At 53.5% G+C, this 15950-nt stretch overlaps 1 protein-coding gene across 1 annotated transcript; it reads left to right on the top strand.

The window, feature by feature from the left end:
- The first annotated feature begins 1314 nt into the window (after positions 1-1314).
- On the top strand, positions 1315-14653 carry AIRE (autoimmune regulator). The gene is made up of 14 exons (XM_044003101.1): positions 1315-1464; positions 1912-2086; positions 2314-2466; positions 2711-2782; positions 3489-3602; positions 3840-3973; positions 4546-4626; positions 6929-7044; positions 8273-8363; positions 8587-8772; positions 11461-11579; positions 12354-12450; positions 13317-13385; positions 14383-14653. Exons 1-14 carry the CDS (start codon positions 1315-1317, stop codon positions 14461-14463), a joined length of 1638 nt encoding a protein of 545 aa, XP_043859036.1. The 3' UTR covers positions 14464-14653.
- Positions 14654-15950: the final 1297 nt, after the last annotated feature.

Below are 15950 nucleotides of genomic sequence, written 5' to 3'. Positions count from 1 at the left end.
GAGCCAGGTTTGGTCCTCACCCCCATCAGTCACACACACACACACACACACACACACACACACACACACACAGAGCCATGAAATTGTGCCACCCATTCCTACCCACTGACACCTGGGCAGAGAGATCTCCGAAATGGAGTGCATCCTCCCCTGCTCTGCTTAGGTTCTGCCCAGACTGAACTGGGCACCCTCCCAGACTGGGAGAGCAAGGAGGTGAATTCACCCAGGCCAGCCCCCACCCGCTCACCAGGATGCTCGTGACTGATGCTGACTAAGCAATTCATGTTTGCGTGGAATTGTAAACGGTCACTCCGGATCCTCAGAAGCAAGACTCAGGAAAGCCCCCAGGTTACTCCTGGGTACTCCGGACCTTCTCTAAGCTTCAGTCACACCCCTGAATTCAGAAGCTCCCCTGGGGATCCTGATTGGTTCCTCTGATGAGGGTATTTCTGTTCTTTCCATGAATGGAACTGGGTATAACAGCACAGGAATCAGGGTGGGTGCCAGCCTGGCCACCCTACCTGTTTTCCTTTCCCCAGGCCCCTGCTTCACAGTCTCACCACAGAAAGAAGGAAGATAACTGTTTGGAGTCAAGTAGCCCACCTGCACCCAGCCCAGGGTGACTGACACCAAGGCCAAGTGAGCAGAGGAGAGACAGAAATCTTATCACTAAAGAGAGACAAGCAGAGAGAAGCCAGGCAAGCTGACCCTCACAAGGCATTGCCTGAAGCTAGTGGGGCAGGGAGTGGGGAAAAGGGGGGAAGGGGGGAAGAGGGGAAGTTTGAAATAGCAGGAACTTGGATAGGGGTAGACCTATACCCTATTCACCTCCAAGTGAGGGGGTGGGAATATCCCCTTTTTTGGTCTCTCTTGCTCTCTTTGTATTTTGCTGTCCTTATCTGTCTCTGTCTCTCTTTCTGTGTCCATATTTCTTCTCTCTGTCTCCTTCTGTTGCTGTATTTCTCTCTGTACTTCTCTTTCTGTCCCTGTATTTCTCTGTCATTATCTCTCAGTGTCTTTCTGTTACTATCTCTATGTTTCTGTCTCTGCCTCTTTCAGTATCTGTATTTCTTCTGTCTCCTTTTGACTTTGTATCTCCCTCTACCTCTATTTCTCTCTTCTCCCTCCCTCTCCTCTCCCACCCCCATTTCTATCTCAGTATCTCTTTCTGTTACTGTCACTGTCTCTGTCTCTGTTTCTCTGTCTCTGTGTGTCTCTCTCTCCGTCTCTCCGCCTCTCTGTTCGCCCCACCCAAGTGACTAGAGAAGCCAGGTCAGCTGGCTCCCCATCCTGCCTAGCATCGCTTCTCACAGGATGTCCAGCTCAGACAGACCCTCAGGGGAAACAGATGCCCGGCAGCTCCTGAAACTCTACAGAACTGAGATCTCTATGGCGGTGGATGACACCTTCCCACTGCTCCACGGCCTGGCTGATCACGACATCATCACAGAGGACAAGTTCAAGGTAGGAGAAAGGAGACTTGAAGCCTTGAGTTTTGGAAGCTCTAGGTTTGGGGGTCTGTAAGTGTCCCACAGCCCTCTGTGCCCTGATGCTGGATGAAAATCCCACAAAAGGAGCCTATTCCCCACCCCTCCCATCCCCAACTGTCAAAGGCCAGTTTGGGGGTCAGCCGTGGTCCTGATGCTGCCACCACCCACTCAAGGCCTATGAGGTGCATTTTGGAAGCCAGGCTTTCCCCACCAGGAGACAAGGGGGCCAGCCCCAAGTCTTCCACTCAGCAGGCCTTCAGCAAGTTCCTTCCCCCCTCTGGTCCCGTTTCCCCATCTATCAAGTAAGGGACTCCAGAGTCATTTCTAACTCTATGGTTGTGGGATGGGGGAGAATCAGGGAAAAAAAAAGATGCCCAGACTTCTCCATGCCCATTCCCATGCCAGGTGTGCTCTCTTTTAGGAGACTCAGAGTCTGAGAGAAAGGGATGGCTGCCACAAGGCCCTCCATGCCCTGCTCAGCTGGCTCCTGGGCAGGGACTCGGCCTCCATCCGAGGCTTCTGGACCGTGCTGTTTAAGGACTACAACCTTGAGAGATACGGGAGATTACAGGCCATCCGCAGCAGCTTCCCCAAAGGTGAGGGCAGGGTGGTCTGGGGGCCTCACTCCATCCAGCGGACTGCCCTGGCAGTGCCAGCTTCACCCCGCACTCCAGCTGAGCCCCTTCTGTGCATCCCAGCTTCCTGCTCCCCATGGGAAGGACCAAAGGAAATCAAAATATGGGATCCCAAGCCGCCCATGGGAAATATTGCCCCAGAGAGCCCTGCCTGCTCCCAGCTCACTTGGAAGCTCCTTGTCTTGCAGACGTGGACCTCAGCCGAGGCCACAAGGGGAGGAGACCCCCAGCCAACCTGAAGGTCTCGAGCACCTACAGACTCCAGGGGAAGAGGAAGGGCCTTGAAGAAAAGGACTCCCCTCAACCAGCCTCCCAGTCCCTGAGATGTGCTTCCAGTCCAGGTATGTGACAGAAAGGCATCTCGCATGTGTCTGCTGGTCCCACGGCTCTTTGTGGCCCTGCTGCCCTGCTCACAGTCCCTGGTTTCCCTAGTGGCCCGTCCCCACTCGCTGTGAGCATACACCCTGCCTTAGTGGGCTCAGTCTAGAGCTACAGGTCCCACTGCCCCCCCACCTTTTCCCACCAAGGACGACATCAGGCCCAATCTCTGCCTAGGAGTCTGTTTATTCTCTTATTACCATACAGGACCCCCCCACAAAATGAAGCCCCCCAAGAAGCCAGAGAACCCAGAGCCCCCACGCTTCCCCCTGGGAAATGGTGAGTGAGTTTTGAGGAAGAGGGAGGCATGGGCATGCTTGTAGGCAGCTGTGAAGGAGCCAAGAGAGGAAGAGAGGCTGAAGTTTAGAGAGTGGGAATCTGCTAGAAAAGACAGAAGTGGGGGGGGGGGAGCTAGGTGGCGCAGTGGATAAAGCACAGGCCCTGAATTCAGGAGGACCTGAGTTCAAAGCCAGCCTCAGACATTTGACACTTACTAGCAGTGTGACCCTGGGCAAGTCACTTAACCCCCATTGCCCCACAAAACAAAAACAAAAACAAAACAAAGTGTGAAAGGCTTGCCTTGCTGCAGTGAGAGTCCAGCTGAGATTATGTAAAATAAATTGGTTATGGATGGCTCTGTGACTTTCTCCAACTTCAGTAAGTTGGGGTGCAGACACTGAATGGGGGGAACGATCCAAGAGGAAACTTGGTAGTGCAAGATCAGAAATACAACAGGGAACAGACTTGAGAGAAGAGGACAGTGGAGAGATGAATTGTTTCACCAAGGGGTCGAGATGGGGAAGGGAGGAGAGCGTCGCCAGTGCAAGGGCATGGCCAGGGAGAGAAGTAAGAGATGGAGGGGCTGGAGGTGGCTGTGAGAATGGAGAACAGGCGTATGATACCCATGGGGGGAGGTGTTCGAATCGAGGGCGAGCTTTGGTGCAGGAGCAGACTGAGAGGCATCTTCTTGTTTCTCACCCCACAGGAATACGGAGTGTGTCTGCATCAGTCCAGAGGGCTGTGGCTGTGTCGTCCACTGAGCTCCCAGGCACCTGTGGGGCAGTGGAGGGCGTCCTCATCAAACAGGTCTTTGAGTCAGGTAGACGATGTTGGGGGGCAGAGCCTAAAGAGCAAAGGAAGCAGGAGGTGTGAGACTCTTGAGCCATCCTGTCCCTACAGCCAAAGACTGAGCCGATGGGGTGGCCCGGCGTCGGACACGTGGCTGAGAGAGCTGACATGGGGACCGAGGGCTCCAGAGCACCTGCAGAGACAGGGAGGGGGCTCCTCCCTAGCCCCCAGTACAGCCCTTACCTGACCCCGGGCTCTGCCCCTCCAGGTGGCTCCAAGAAATGTATCCAGGTAGGTGGAGAGTTTTATACACCAGGCAAGTTTGAGGAGCCCAGCGGAAAGAACAAAACAAGAAGCTCAAAGCCGCCAACAAGAACCAAGGCTACCCAAGTGCCCCAAAATGTAAGGCCTGCAGGGAGGTAGGCTTAGCAGCCCCTCCTGAAGTAGGCATTGAAGTCCTCCTCTCACCTGCCCTGCCCAGCCCTGCCCTGCCCAACAGCAGCCCCCCTGCCAGGACTGCCCCCCAACGGAGACCCCAAAGGGAGCTGATTGGGAGCTGGGAAGCCTCAAGGGCTATCCTGGGGCTCATGTGGTCATCTCACCCCAGAGCTGCCTGGGGGTAAAGGCTCCCTGAGCTCCCCCCCCCCCACCATGGCCAGAGACCATCCCTGCTCAGCCTGCCAGAGACAGTGTGGCTGTGGGGGCCTCCTTGCAAACCCATTGGGGAGACAGGACTCCCCTTCCCAGGACTCCCTTGGACCCTCCTCATCTATATGCCAGCTCGGGGCCAGAAGGGCTGCTTCTGAGGCCCCCAGGGGCACCCCGAGTGTCCCTCCAGCTTCTCTTTGTCTCAATCCTATCTGCAGCATGGGAACCACAGCCTGTCTCTTCACTGGAATGAAGGAGCTTTGCCCTCTGCGTAGGGCACAGCTCACCTTCTGATGGGTGAGAGCCCTCTTGTTTTCCACCCCCAGGGCAGGGCAGAGCTGCAGCTGAGCCAACAGGGCAGTGTTCCTGCCCCTCCAGCACAGCCCCCAGAGCTGCACCTCCACCAGGTAAAGATAGGCTCACCCCTTCCCCCCTTCCCTTTTTCCTCTCCTCCTCCCATATCTCACTCCACCAGACTTACTCTGACTGAGGGGCTAGCGGGACCTTGGAGAGCCCCGACAAGCCCCGGGGGGCATGACTTGTCTAAGTTCACACCAACACATAGCAAAACTAGGACTGGCACTGACATCCCCCCAGGACATGTCCAGAGCTCTCCCCTCTCCATTCCTCAGCCTCTCCAGCAAGGTCATTCTAAGTTCTGACCAAGGGCCCAGAGAAGCACAGTCCAGGACAGACAGGGAGGCCCCACTGTGGGACCCAGATGTTCGTCCTGGATGAGGCCAGAGAGAAGACTAGAGCTGTGCCCGCCCCTTCCATGATAGGCCAGGGAGCGGCAGCAGACCAGCCTCCTCTGACATTAAAGGGGCTTGGCTGCACTCAGAGGTTTCCTTTTAAAGACCCCAGAATTACAAGGCCCAAAAGGAACCCAGGCTACTCTAGCTGAACCCAGACCTGGCCAAGGATCCCTACTACAGTGTAGCTCAGGAGCGGGCAACTGGCTTGTGCTTAGAGGCCTCACTACCTTCCATAACACCCTGGCACACTCTGGGATCTCTGTGGACACAAGAGCTCACACTCAGAGCCCCTCCTGGGGGAGCTTATGCCTCTAGGATTCCCATGGCCAGGAAGACCCTTCCAGAAAGAGGTCTGCACCAGTCAGACTGGGGGTCCTCAGGGAACTGCAGGCTCCATGGAGCAGGCTGACCTTGGCCTCAAGAGATTCAAAGCCAGGAGGAAGGCAAGAGGGGACTCTCCCAGGGGTGGTGGGCGCTCAGAGCCGAGATCCCGCCTCAGGTCTCCTGGCACCATGGGCCCGCAGGACGGTCCCTGACCCTGGAAGCCAGCCCAGAGAGAAGGGTGTGTGGGGAGGAAGGCCCAGTCTGGCAGATCAGGAGCACCACCATCACTGCCTCAGGGCCCGGCGTCTAGTCCCACGCCCTCCCCGACCACCTTAGCTGTGTGATCCTGGACAAGGCCCTTTTCCTTTTCCGGGGTCCGGTTTCACCCTCCATCCTATGAGGCCCATTGGTCCCCATTAAGGCTGATGTTCCATTGTCCTACTGGAGGGAGACAGGCAGGCAGGTGCGAAGGTTGCGAGGCTGGACCAGGTGACATCTGGGGCCCCAGGCGTCTCTTGGAAGAAATGGTCCCACAGTAAAAGCATCAAGCACAGTGGTCACTGAAGGTAATGGGGGCCAAGTGCTTTGCCTGTGGATGAGTGAGCTCTGGCTCGTTCCCCTCGCCCACAGTCCCCTGTGGGCACAACCTCCTTAGGAAGGGAAGAGGTGGCTGGGGGACAGCTAGGTGGCACAGTGGATAAAGCACTGGCCCTGGATTCAGGAGGACCTGAGTTCAAATCTGGCCTCAGACACTTGACACTTACTAGCTGTGTGACCCTGGGAAAGTCACTTAACCCTCAATGCCCCACCAAAAAAAACAGAAAAAGAAAGGGAGGAAGTGGAGAACACATGCATTGAGGATGGCCTCCGTTCTTAGAACCTGTGGGCATCCCCCTCCAGAGAAGACACTGAGAACCCCCGCTGATTTGGACTAATCGGGGTCACTGTGGCACCCCATCCTGCCACCACAGGGCAGCATTTCCAGAACCCCTGGGACCTGTGCCCTCCTGGCACCTCTACCCGCATCCCTGTCAAGCCCAACAACTGAGAAACTACACTTGGGTTGGGATGAATTTTCAAGGAGCTGAAGAGCTGCACTGGGAAGGAAGGATGGGCCCTCCAGGGCAGAGCCAGAGGCCTGGGGATGGGGGGAGGGCAGGGGAAAGCTGCAGCCTGGGTGTCAGGGAAGGCCTTCTAACCCTCTTAGAGGCTGCGGGCTGTCTCCTCCTCCAAGTGAGGCTGGGCCACCCCTTTCTGAGGGATGTACAAGAGAGGACGTCTTTGGGTCCTTCCGGCTCTGACACTGAGAGCCGCACGGGGCGCAGAGGGGGTGAGGGTTATCTGCGTGATTGTGTTAGCAGCTCACTCTGCTTTGGGAAGACTCTGAAGGGTACCAAGGCAAGCTGGTGGGCACGGGCCCCCAGGAGGACAGATAAGGCTGAAGGACAGGGCCGTGGCTCACTGGGTTGGGGAGGAGGGGAGACGGGTCCCTTAAATCACATGGGCAGCCCTGCGGCTGTCGCCTGCCACGTTCTAACCGGCCCACGGGATCTCTGGCTCAGGTCTGAGCTCAAGGAGGGGGCGTTCCAAGCTGGCACCGAGACTGGCATTTTGGTCTCCTTGCCTTTAGAAGAACGACGATGAGTGTGCCGTGTGCAGGGATGGTGGGGAGCTGATCTGCTGTGACGGCTGTCCCCGGGCTTTCCACCTGGCCTGCCTCAAGCCACCACTGACTGAGATTCCCAGGTAAGAGCCCAGGTCAGTCCAACCACAGCCCCCAAACTCAGCTGAAAAGAACCTTGGACACCCCTTTATCTTCCTCCTAACCCAGGAGGAAGATGAAGGGAGTGAGGTATGATTTGTTCAATTAGCCATGGCCCCATCCACTGCTTGGCATGATAGAAGAGGGTATTGGGAGCATACCACAGTGAGACCACCCTATAATCCCCCCTCCCAACCACTGGGGGAGAGGTTTAGCTGGACAGCAGTCTATCTTGCCCAGAGGATGTAGTAGGGTAAGTAGATCACAAGCCAGACTGGCACCAATGTCATACTAGCATAACTGAAAAAGCTGGTGAGCTCTTAGGTTGCATTAAGAGCAGAGCAGGGGGGCAGCTAGGTGGTGCAGTGGATAAAGCACTGGCCTTGGATTCAGGAGTACCTGAGTTCAAATCCAGCCTCAGACACTTGACACTTAACTAGCTGTGTGACCCTGGGCAAGTCACTTAACCCCCATTGCCCTGCAAAAAAAAAAAAAAAAAAAGAGCAGAGCAGCATCCAGGACTGGGGGGTAGGAGGGGGAGCATTGTGCTGGCCTCTGCTCTGGTCAGACCCATGGTCAGTCCTGGGCACCACAGTTTGAGAAGGACATTGATAAGCTGGGAAGTGTTCAGAGGACAACCAGGGTAGCAAAGGGTCCTGAGTGCATGTCATGCTGTGTGACCCTGGGCAAGTCACTCATTGTCCTGCCCAAAAAAAAAAAAAAAAAAGATCCTGAGTACATGTCACACCGGGGAACATGACAGCCATTATCAAGTGTCTCAAGAGCTCTCTTGGGAGGAAGGTGGAGGCTCCTTCTCCTTGGCCCCAGAAGGCAGAACCCCAGGAGCAAGGAGGGGAGGGGAGGGGTAGCAAAGAGGCAGATGAAGGCTGGATGCCAGAAACAACTTCCTAAGGGAGATTCATCCATAAAGGGAAGGTGTTGCCTTGGAAGGTGGTGAGCTTCCCATCCTTAGAGCCTCAAGCAGAGGCTGGATCACTACTTGTTGGGTCTATTAAGATAGGGGTTCCTTTTGGGAATGGTTGGATTAGACGTCTCTGGAGCCCTTGCCAGCCCTAATTCTGTGACAAGTCATTTCTAGATTTCCTAAAATAAATGGTTTTTTGGGGAAGGGGTGCTGGGAAGCACTGGTGAATGGACTCTTCCTTCCCCCTTCTCTGTGCCCCTCTGCCTGTGGGGATACTCTGCTTCCAGTGGGATGTGGCGGTGTGGATGCTGCATAGTTGGGAAGGTGCACCAGGATGGGCATCATGAAGGGCAAAGAGACGACCACTCAGAGACTCCGGTACGCAACTAAACTGAGGCCCCTCAAATCTGCAGGGATGAGAGTTCCCTTTTCTCCAACTGTTCCCTTGCCCATGGTCCTCATTATGTCTCCCCAAAGGGACATAGCCCAAAAGTTGAGGGGTGGGTAGCCAGTGGGCCTAGGGGTTGGTCTTCCCTTCATTGACATTGTCCAAAGTGGTCACTTACCATTCATACTGGACATCCCTGCTCTTTCCAAGCAGGCTTTCCTTGGACTGAGGCCAGCTAGAACGCAGGAGAGGAGCCTGGTCCAGGAGACTGCCCAAGGCCTAGGGGTGGCTTTCCCGCTCAAACAGCCTCTCCATTCTGCTTCTTCTCCATCTCTGATGCCAGCACTTCCTCTGGCTATCTGCCAGCCCCCCCAGAACTCAGGGCCTGAGAGGCAGCAGGTGAGTGAGATGTTGCAAGGTTACAGGCTAAGGACTCCCAGTCCTGACTCTCTGGGCTTGGTTGGCCTCCTTCAAGCAGAATCAGGTCCCCAGGATTCTAGGCCCTTCTACTCTTTCCTCCCTCTTGGGAATTGCAGCCAGATGGTCATTTGAGGCAGCAGGTGCTGGCCAGAGGGTTATTAATGACCAAAGCAACTGACGCTTATAGAGAGGCATCCCTCGGAGGACAGCAGCCCAGGCCTTTTAGACCACAGACCCTCAGGGCTGGCATGGACTGTAGTGGCCAGCTAGCTCAACCTACGCCCCACTCAGAAGCCCCTCTGCTACATCTTCCACAAGGGATGGTTCAGGCTCTGATCCCAGACCTACAGTAAGGGGGCACCCCCCTTCCTGAGGCAGCTTGCTCCATTGTGGCAGATGTCTCTTGGTTAGCTGCAGGCTCTGCCTCCTCGGGCCAATCAGGATAACTCTGAATCCCCTTGCACAGGACACCACACTGTAGGGGAGAGCTAAAATGATGGGTGACAAATGTTTATCGATTAACTTATAGTCAGAATCCAGAAAGATATTGACAGGCTAGAGTGCTAGTCCCAAACTAACAGTTTTCCTTCTGTCTTTGTATCCCCAAAGATTTTTTTTTAGCTAATCAGGGTTAAGTGACTTGTTTAGGGTCACAAAGCTAGTATCTGAGGCTAGATTTGAACTCAGGTCCTCTTGATTCCAGGGCTGGTGCTCTGTCCACTGTACCATCTAGCTGCTCTTTCCCCTGGAATTTAAGAGAGATAAATCTAAACTCTTACACGGGTTCAAAACTCCAGCCTCACAAATATAAGGGGAGGCATGGCTGGCCAGCAGTTCATCTGAATAAAATTCTGGGTTGCTGAGGACTTCAGGTCTAACTGATATAAAATGTAGCGAGACTTCAGGTGAAAAAACAAATTCAAGGTGAGGTTACATTGAGAAGCATGGTGTCCAGGATGAGGGAGCTGAGAGCTGCCTCTGCCTTGGTCAGGCCACAGGTAGAGGACTGTAGTCAGTTCTGGGAGCCACAGTTTAAGAAAAGCATTGATCGGGGCAGCTAGGTGGCACAGTGGATAGAGCACCGGCCCTGGATTCAGGAGGACCTGAGTTCAAATCTGACCTCAGACACTTGACACTTACTAGCTGTGTGACCCTAGGCAAGTCACTTAAGCCCAATTGCCCCCACACACAAAAAAAGCATTGATTGGATGGGCAGCGTCCAGAGGAAGGCAGCCAGATGTGGTAGGATCAGTTGGAGAGCTGAGCACATTTAGACTAGAGAAGAGAAGATTGGCTGGGGGAGGTAGGTGTGGGAAAGATGGAGAATGAGACCTGAGAACACTGTCCTCAGGTATTTGAAGAGCTGCCACACAGACGAACAGACAGATGAACTGATGGACAGACTGGCAGAGGGACAGACAAGGGATTAAGCTGGGTTTTTTTGACCCCAGAGGAGGCATGGTCAGTTAAAGGCCAATGAAGGCTAGATAGATGGAAGAACTGGCTGCCCATGAGAGTCAACCACCTTCCCCCCCACCCCAGCTGCCCAGTGGCCTACACTGCCTCGGGAGGCAGCAGGTCATCCCTTGGTGCAGGTCTGGAATCCAAGGACAGATGACCACTTTCCTTCAGGTGGTTCAAATGACCTTGGAGTCTTTTTTACTAGGACTGAAGTTGCGGTTCAGGATGAGAAGCTATCAAAGGTGTGATTTGTAGCCTGGGTAAAGGACGTGGTACTGCCCCCCACCCCCAGCTCTCTCCAGGCTTCTGCTCCTAGGCAAGGATTGGCTTGCTCCTGCCAACCTACCTCATGCCAGAAGCTTGAGGTGGTTCTCCAGAGGGATGCCCACACAGCTACAACTCACCCCTCAGGCTGTTTAAACCAGGCAGAGAAACAGGTGCAAAGTGGAATTGGTGGGGGAGGGAGGCAGTCAGGTGGTGCAGCCCTGGATTCAGGAGGACCTGAGTTCAAATCCAGCCTCAGACACTTGGCACTTACTAGCTGTGTGACCCTGGGCAATTCACTTAACCCTCACTGCCCCGAAAAAAAAAAAAAAGGCATTGGGAGGAATTTAGTACTCAGTCCTCCAATCAGAGGAGACAGGAAGCTGGGGGCCGGGGGTGGGTGGGAGGGGGGACATCAGTCAGGGCTTGAGTTAGCAGCACAGCTGTGAGCTTAGACGTGATGAGCTTAATGTGGGAGGGGCAGGACAGCAGATGCACTCTCTCCCATACATCCCCAAGTTCCTTTCTTTCTGAGGAACTCTCCAAGCTAGATGGAAGGGGATGCTTTGATTCCACCTTTTCTCACCAGTCTCGGCTGCTTTCCTTTGTTCCCCGCCCCCATGTCCTTTTCCGTCTCTTTTAGTGAAAACAATGTCACCATAAGAAAGAAGGCAGCTCCTTAAATGCAACATCATTGTACGTTGTGGGGTTGTGCCAGCAGAGGAGCCTCCCAGATGGGGGTCTCTCTGCCAGCGGAGGGAGCCCTCTGGTCTCAGAGACACAACAGCTCATGGCTTTGTCTGGCAGGCTCTCTCCTTGGAGGAGCAATCACAGGAAAGAGAGTGTTGGGGGGGGAGGGTAAGATGGGGAGGGGAGTGCTGTGCTTCCTGGCTCAGGTACCCACATGATCCTCCTGGTGACGGGATCTCTCTGTGGCAGCAGCTCTCAGCTGAGGACAGGTGTGGGGTCTGCCAAGGAAGCGAGGACGTGCTTCACTGTGCCCAGTGCTGCAGGACCTTCCACTGGGGCTGTCATTTTCCAGCTGACTCCAGCAGGACAGGGTGAGTGAGGTCTGGGCGGTGCCAAGCTGTTGGCCAACACAAGCCTGCCGGAATAAAGCCCTTTTTGACTGTAGCCATCCACCTTGGAGCCCCCGAGGTCCCCTACTTTTAGGAAGGTTGGCCACCTCCCAACCTGCTAAAAGGATGCTGAGATTTTGCCGTTAGAGATGCATTCCTTTGGATGTCAGGCATTAAAGAGCCTTCACACCTTAGTGTGAATTACTGTGAGAGTTTGGGTTAGAAAAGAAGAGATGAAGGTGTAACCTTGGAAGTCACAGTCCAGAGAGAAGGACAGGGCTGGGTGGGGAAGATGGGGGACTGGGCTTCCATCAGGGAACGGGATGCCAAAATAGAGGGGAATGTCAGGGCTTAAAAAGACATTAGAATTGCTCACCTTCTCAGGGGGTGGGAGAGGGTGGGAGAGAGGGAGAGAATTTGGAACTCAATGTTTTAAATGAATATTTAAATATTTTAATGTAATTGGAAAATATTTAATGAAATAAATGAAAAAATTAAGACATCCAAGTTGATCTAAGACTTCCCCAGGGCCATATCTAACTACAGAAACAGGAGGCTCACCTGGGACAAACTCTTCAAACCTAGTTAACTTGAGCTTGGTAAACTGAGTCCTCCCCCAAGAATGGAAACATGAAAGTGGGGGAAACCTGAAACTCTGGGCTCCTTTGCCCTCCTGCATCCTGCCAACAAGCCCAGCTCACCCCCACCTTGGCTTGTGCCAGGAAACAGGTAGCTTCTCTGTCCTTTCCCCTCCAGTGGGAAGATCAAGTGCAAACTCTGTTCACAAGATTCTGCCCTCACTCCTGGAGAGGACACTCTGAGCTCTAGCATCTCAACCCAGGAGTCTGTGAAGGTCAGTGGGCTCTCAACTTTCGCCAGGCTCATCAACCTACTGAGATTTCCTAAGCCCTGACAATGCTGAGATGTCCACTGTGGAGGCTCTCAAGAGACCCTCCCAGGAGCCAGAGGGAGCTTCAGGCTTTACACTGTGCGTGGCTTCACAGGCCACTATCCACTGGAGACAAGGGCAAGCTGTGAAGTTCAAAAATGGACCTTGACTGAAGTGGACCCCAGCCCTCCTTCTGTAATTCAAGTCAGGCCAGAAGACATCGATTAATGTCTCAATGAACCACTGTTTTTCAGTCGTGTCTGACTCTTTGTGATCCTATTTGGGGTTTTCTTGGCAAAGTCACTGGAGTGCTTTGCCATTTCCTTCCCCAGCTCATTTTACAGATGAGGAAACTGAGACAAACAGGGTTCAGTGACTTGCCAGGGGTATGTCTAAGGTCAGATTTGAACTCAGAAAGATGAGTCTTCCTGACTCCAGGGCAAGTGTTCTATACACTGAGCCACCTAGCTGCCCTTAATGAACTTGATAACTCTAAATTTATGCTTCCTGCTTTCCAGGCACCCTGACCCACAGGGCTCCCCAGACTTCCAAAGGGAGCTCATGACAAAGCCCCTTTGAACCTATGGGACCAGCCCCAAGGTGGAAAGGGAAGGAGGGTTAGAAATAGTTGCCCCCTCCCCTTCTGTGGCAGGAGGTGTGCACTGGTCCCTGACCCCTCAGGACTGGAGGCTAACAGTCTTCCAGGAGGGTCAGAACAAGTGCCTCTGGGGCTGACTGCTTGTTGGGGCTGGTGTCCTGGGGAAAAATCTCACTGGAGTCCCAACCACCACTTGAAACTTGGCCTGACGATTCGCTTCTCTCCAACGCAGGTAACTGGAGATTCTACTCGGAAGGAGACCATTCTGAATAAAGATGAGCTGGACTCACTTCTGGGAGAGGTAACTGACCTGTGGACTCTTCTGTTAGCCCCTAGTGAATTCTACCTTCTTGGGTTTGACTCATCGGTCTAGCCCTTTGAGATTGCCCTAAAACCTGACTCTACCATCCATCATGTTGGCCTGGACACGTGTCCCTTCTATGCCTTAGTCCAAGTCCTTGCTGAACATGTTAAATAACCCAGGGTCAGCAAAGATCCCTGGGGGCACTCCACTAGAGACCTCCCTTATGGCTGAAATTGATCTATCAAAGACTACTCTGTAAATCCAGTTCTTCAGCCAGGCACCTGCCTGCCTCCCATCATCTTGTACACAGGGCACCGTGTAGACCACCAGGGTCCCTTCCAGCTCTGAATCTATGATGTGTCTCTGCACTGACAACTGGACTGGGGGGGGGTCTTAAAAGGCCCTTCTAGTTCTGTTCATCTAGTCTTCTTGGTATCAAGAAATAGACAATTCTTACTGGCACCTGCAACGTCCTGGAGTGTGAACAGTTCCTATATCTAGTCAAGTTCCTGATCAAAGTTAGTTATTTTTCAGGTGGGGTGGGGTCAGGGTGGGGCTGAAATGGAGGAGTGGGTTGGAGATAAATGGGTGAAGAGAGGGAGTTGTGCATGAAGCTCTAGAATCATGGGGTCCTGCACCTGGCGCTGGCAAGGACTTCAGAGGCCGGGGAGTCCGTCCCTCTTGTTTTACAAGGGAGGAAACTGAGGCTGAGCACGGTTCAGTGAGTTGCTGAGGGTCACACAGCTATTAAGCGTCTGAGGCAGGATTTGCACCCGGGATTCACCCCTGAACCCTACCCACTAAGCCCTGGCTGCTTCTCAAATAGAGGTCCAGATAGAACTCCAACTCCTTCTTCAAGGCTGAGGGGACCAATGCCTTAGCCATTAGGCAGGCAGACTAGGCTGAGGGGAGGCAGGCAGGTGGCCTCCTCACCTGTTCCTATAACATTGTGGTCCCCTGAGCTACCTGAGCATGGCCGGGCTCTGTCTTCCAGAACTCCTTTGATGGAATCCTGCAGTGGGCATTCCAGAATATGGCACGCCCCCTCTCTGAGGCCCAGAGCTTTTTCTCTTAATGCTCTATAAAAACGGAGACCATCCAGCCAAGAAGGAATATAGACAGGTGGTGGTGATGATCATCTTGAGAAGCCCTGGGCTCTTTCCCACACCTGGATCCAGCAATCGGCAGATTTCTTGAGCATCCCCCCAATGCAGGAGCAATGACTGGTGTCTGGCTATATGATGCCATGGAACAAAAGTACTCATTTACTTACTCAAGATCACTCATTTATGTACTTTGTGGGGGGGGGATATAGGGCGGAGGGGGAGTGGGATGGAGTGAGTGACAGAGGCAAAGATGGAGGGCCAAGGAGGGAGGCACCTCCCTATCCTGGATAAAAAATCAATGAGGTAAATAAAATAAAGGAATAAAAATCCACTTTCAAGGCTGTGTGGAATAGGGGAGAGGGGACTGGAATTGACATCAGGGAGCTTCAAAGTCCCCCTCTGACACTGGACTTCTGCACGTGACCCTAGACAAGTCACATCACCTCTGGTGTCTAAGGAACTCCTCGACCCCTCTCAGGTTTTCTGAGCAAGACATCAAAGGGTTGGAAGGAGTTTCCACACGGCCGTATCACCAGCCTATCAGGTATTTTGCATTATACAAACTCATTAACTTCTCATCTGGGGAAAAAAATACAAAATAAAATAAATGTTTAGCGGGGCAGCTAGGTGGTGCAGTGGATAGAGGACCGGCCCTGGATTCGGGAGGACCTGAGTTCAAATCTGACCTCAGACACTTGACATTTACTAGCTGTGTGACCCTGGGCAAGTCACTTAACTCTCATTGCCCCACCAAAACAAAAGAAAACACCTCACCTGGGGTCCAGGTGGTACTGAAAGGAGCTGGTCTGAATACCAGCTCTACTGCTTCTGAACTTTGTGGCCTTGAACAAATAGCTTACCCTCTCAGGGCCTCCCACCTCCTCCTTGGTAAGATGAGGTCCTTGTTGACTTCAATTCCCATGACCCCAGGGCTCCTGTCTCAGATGGTGGAACTTAGAGTCTCATCCAGAAGACAAGCCCAGCAACGTCACATCTCTCAGGTTAGAGAAATAATTCACTAACAGTGAATCATACTCAAGAAGGAGCCTTTCTGGGGCAGCTAGGTGGCACAGTGGATCAAGCACTGACCCTGGATTCAGGAGGACCTGAGTTCAAATCCAGAATCAGACACTTGGCACTTACCAGCAGTGTGAACCTGGGCAAGTCACTTAACCCTCATTGCCCTTCAAAAAAGTAATAATAAGCCTTTCTCTGTGAGATGAGGCCACTAGAATTCTCTCCCCAGAGACTTTGATGCATCCACCCCAACAAGAAAGTGTGAGTGACTCAAAGAGGAGCCAGGTACAGGGTGGCTTCAAAGGAAAGGACCATCTCAAAGGGCACAGCTGTCCTGACTTCCTGAAGTCAATTCACATTCTTGACATGGGACTGTGCCCTGGTGCACAGCCTGTCTCAGGGCACTGGACTTGGAAGGCAGCATGCTCCTTGCTAGGCC

Source organism: Dromiciops gliroides, chromosome 4 (genome assembly GCF_019393635.1).
Source record: "Dromiciops gliroides isolate mDroGli1 chromosome 4, mDroGli1.pri, whole genome shotgun sequence".
NCBI lineage: Eukaryota > Metazoa > Chordata > Mammalia > Microbiotheria > Microbiotheriidae > Dromiciops > Dromiciops gliroides.
Note: the sequence above shows the minus strand (reverse complement) of the source record. Positions and strands in the feature narration are given on the sequence as shown.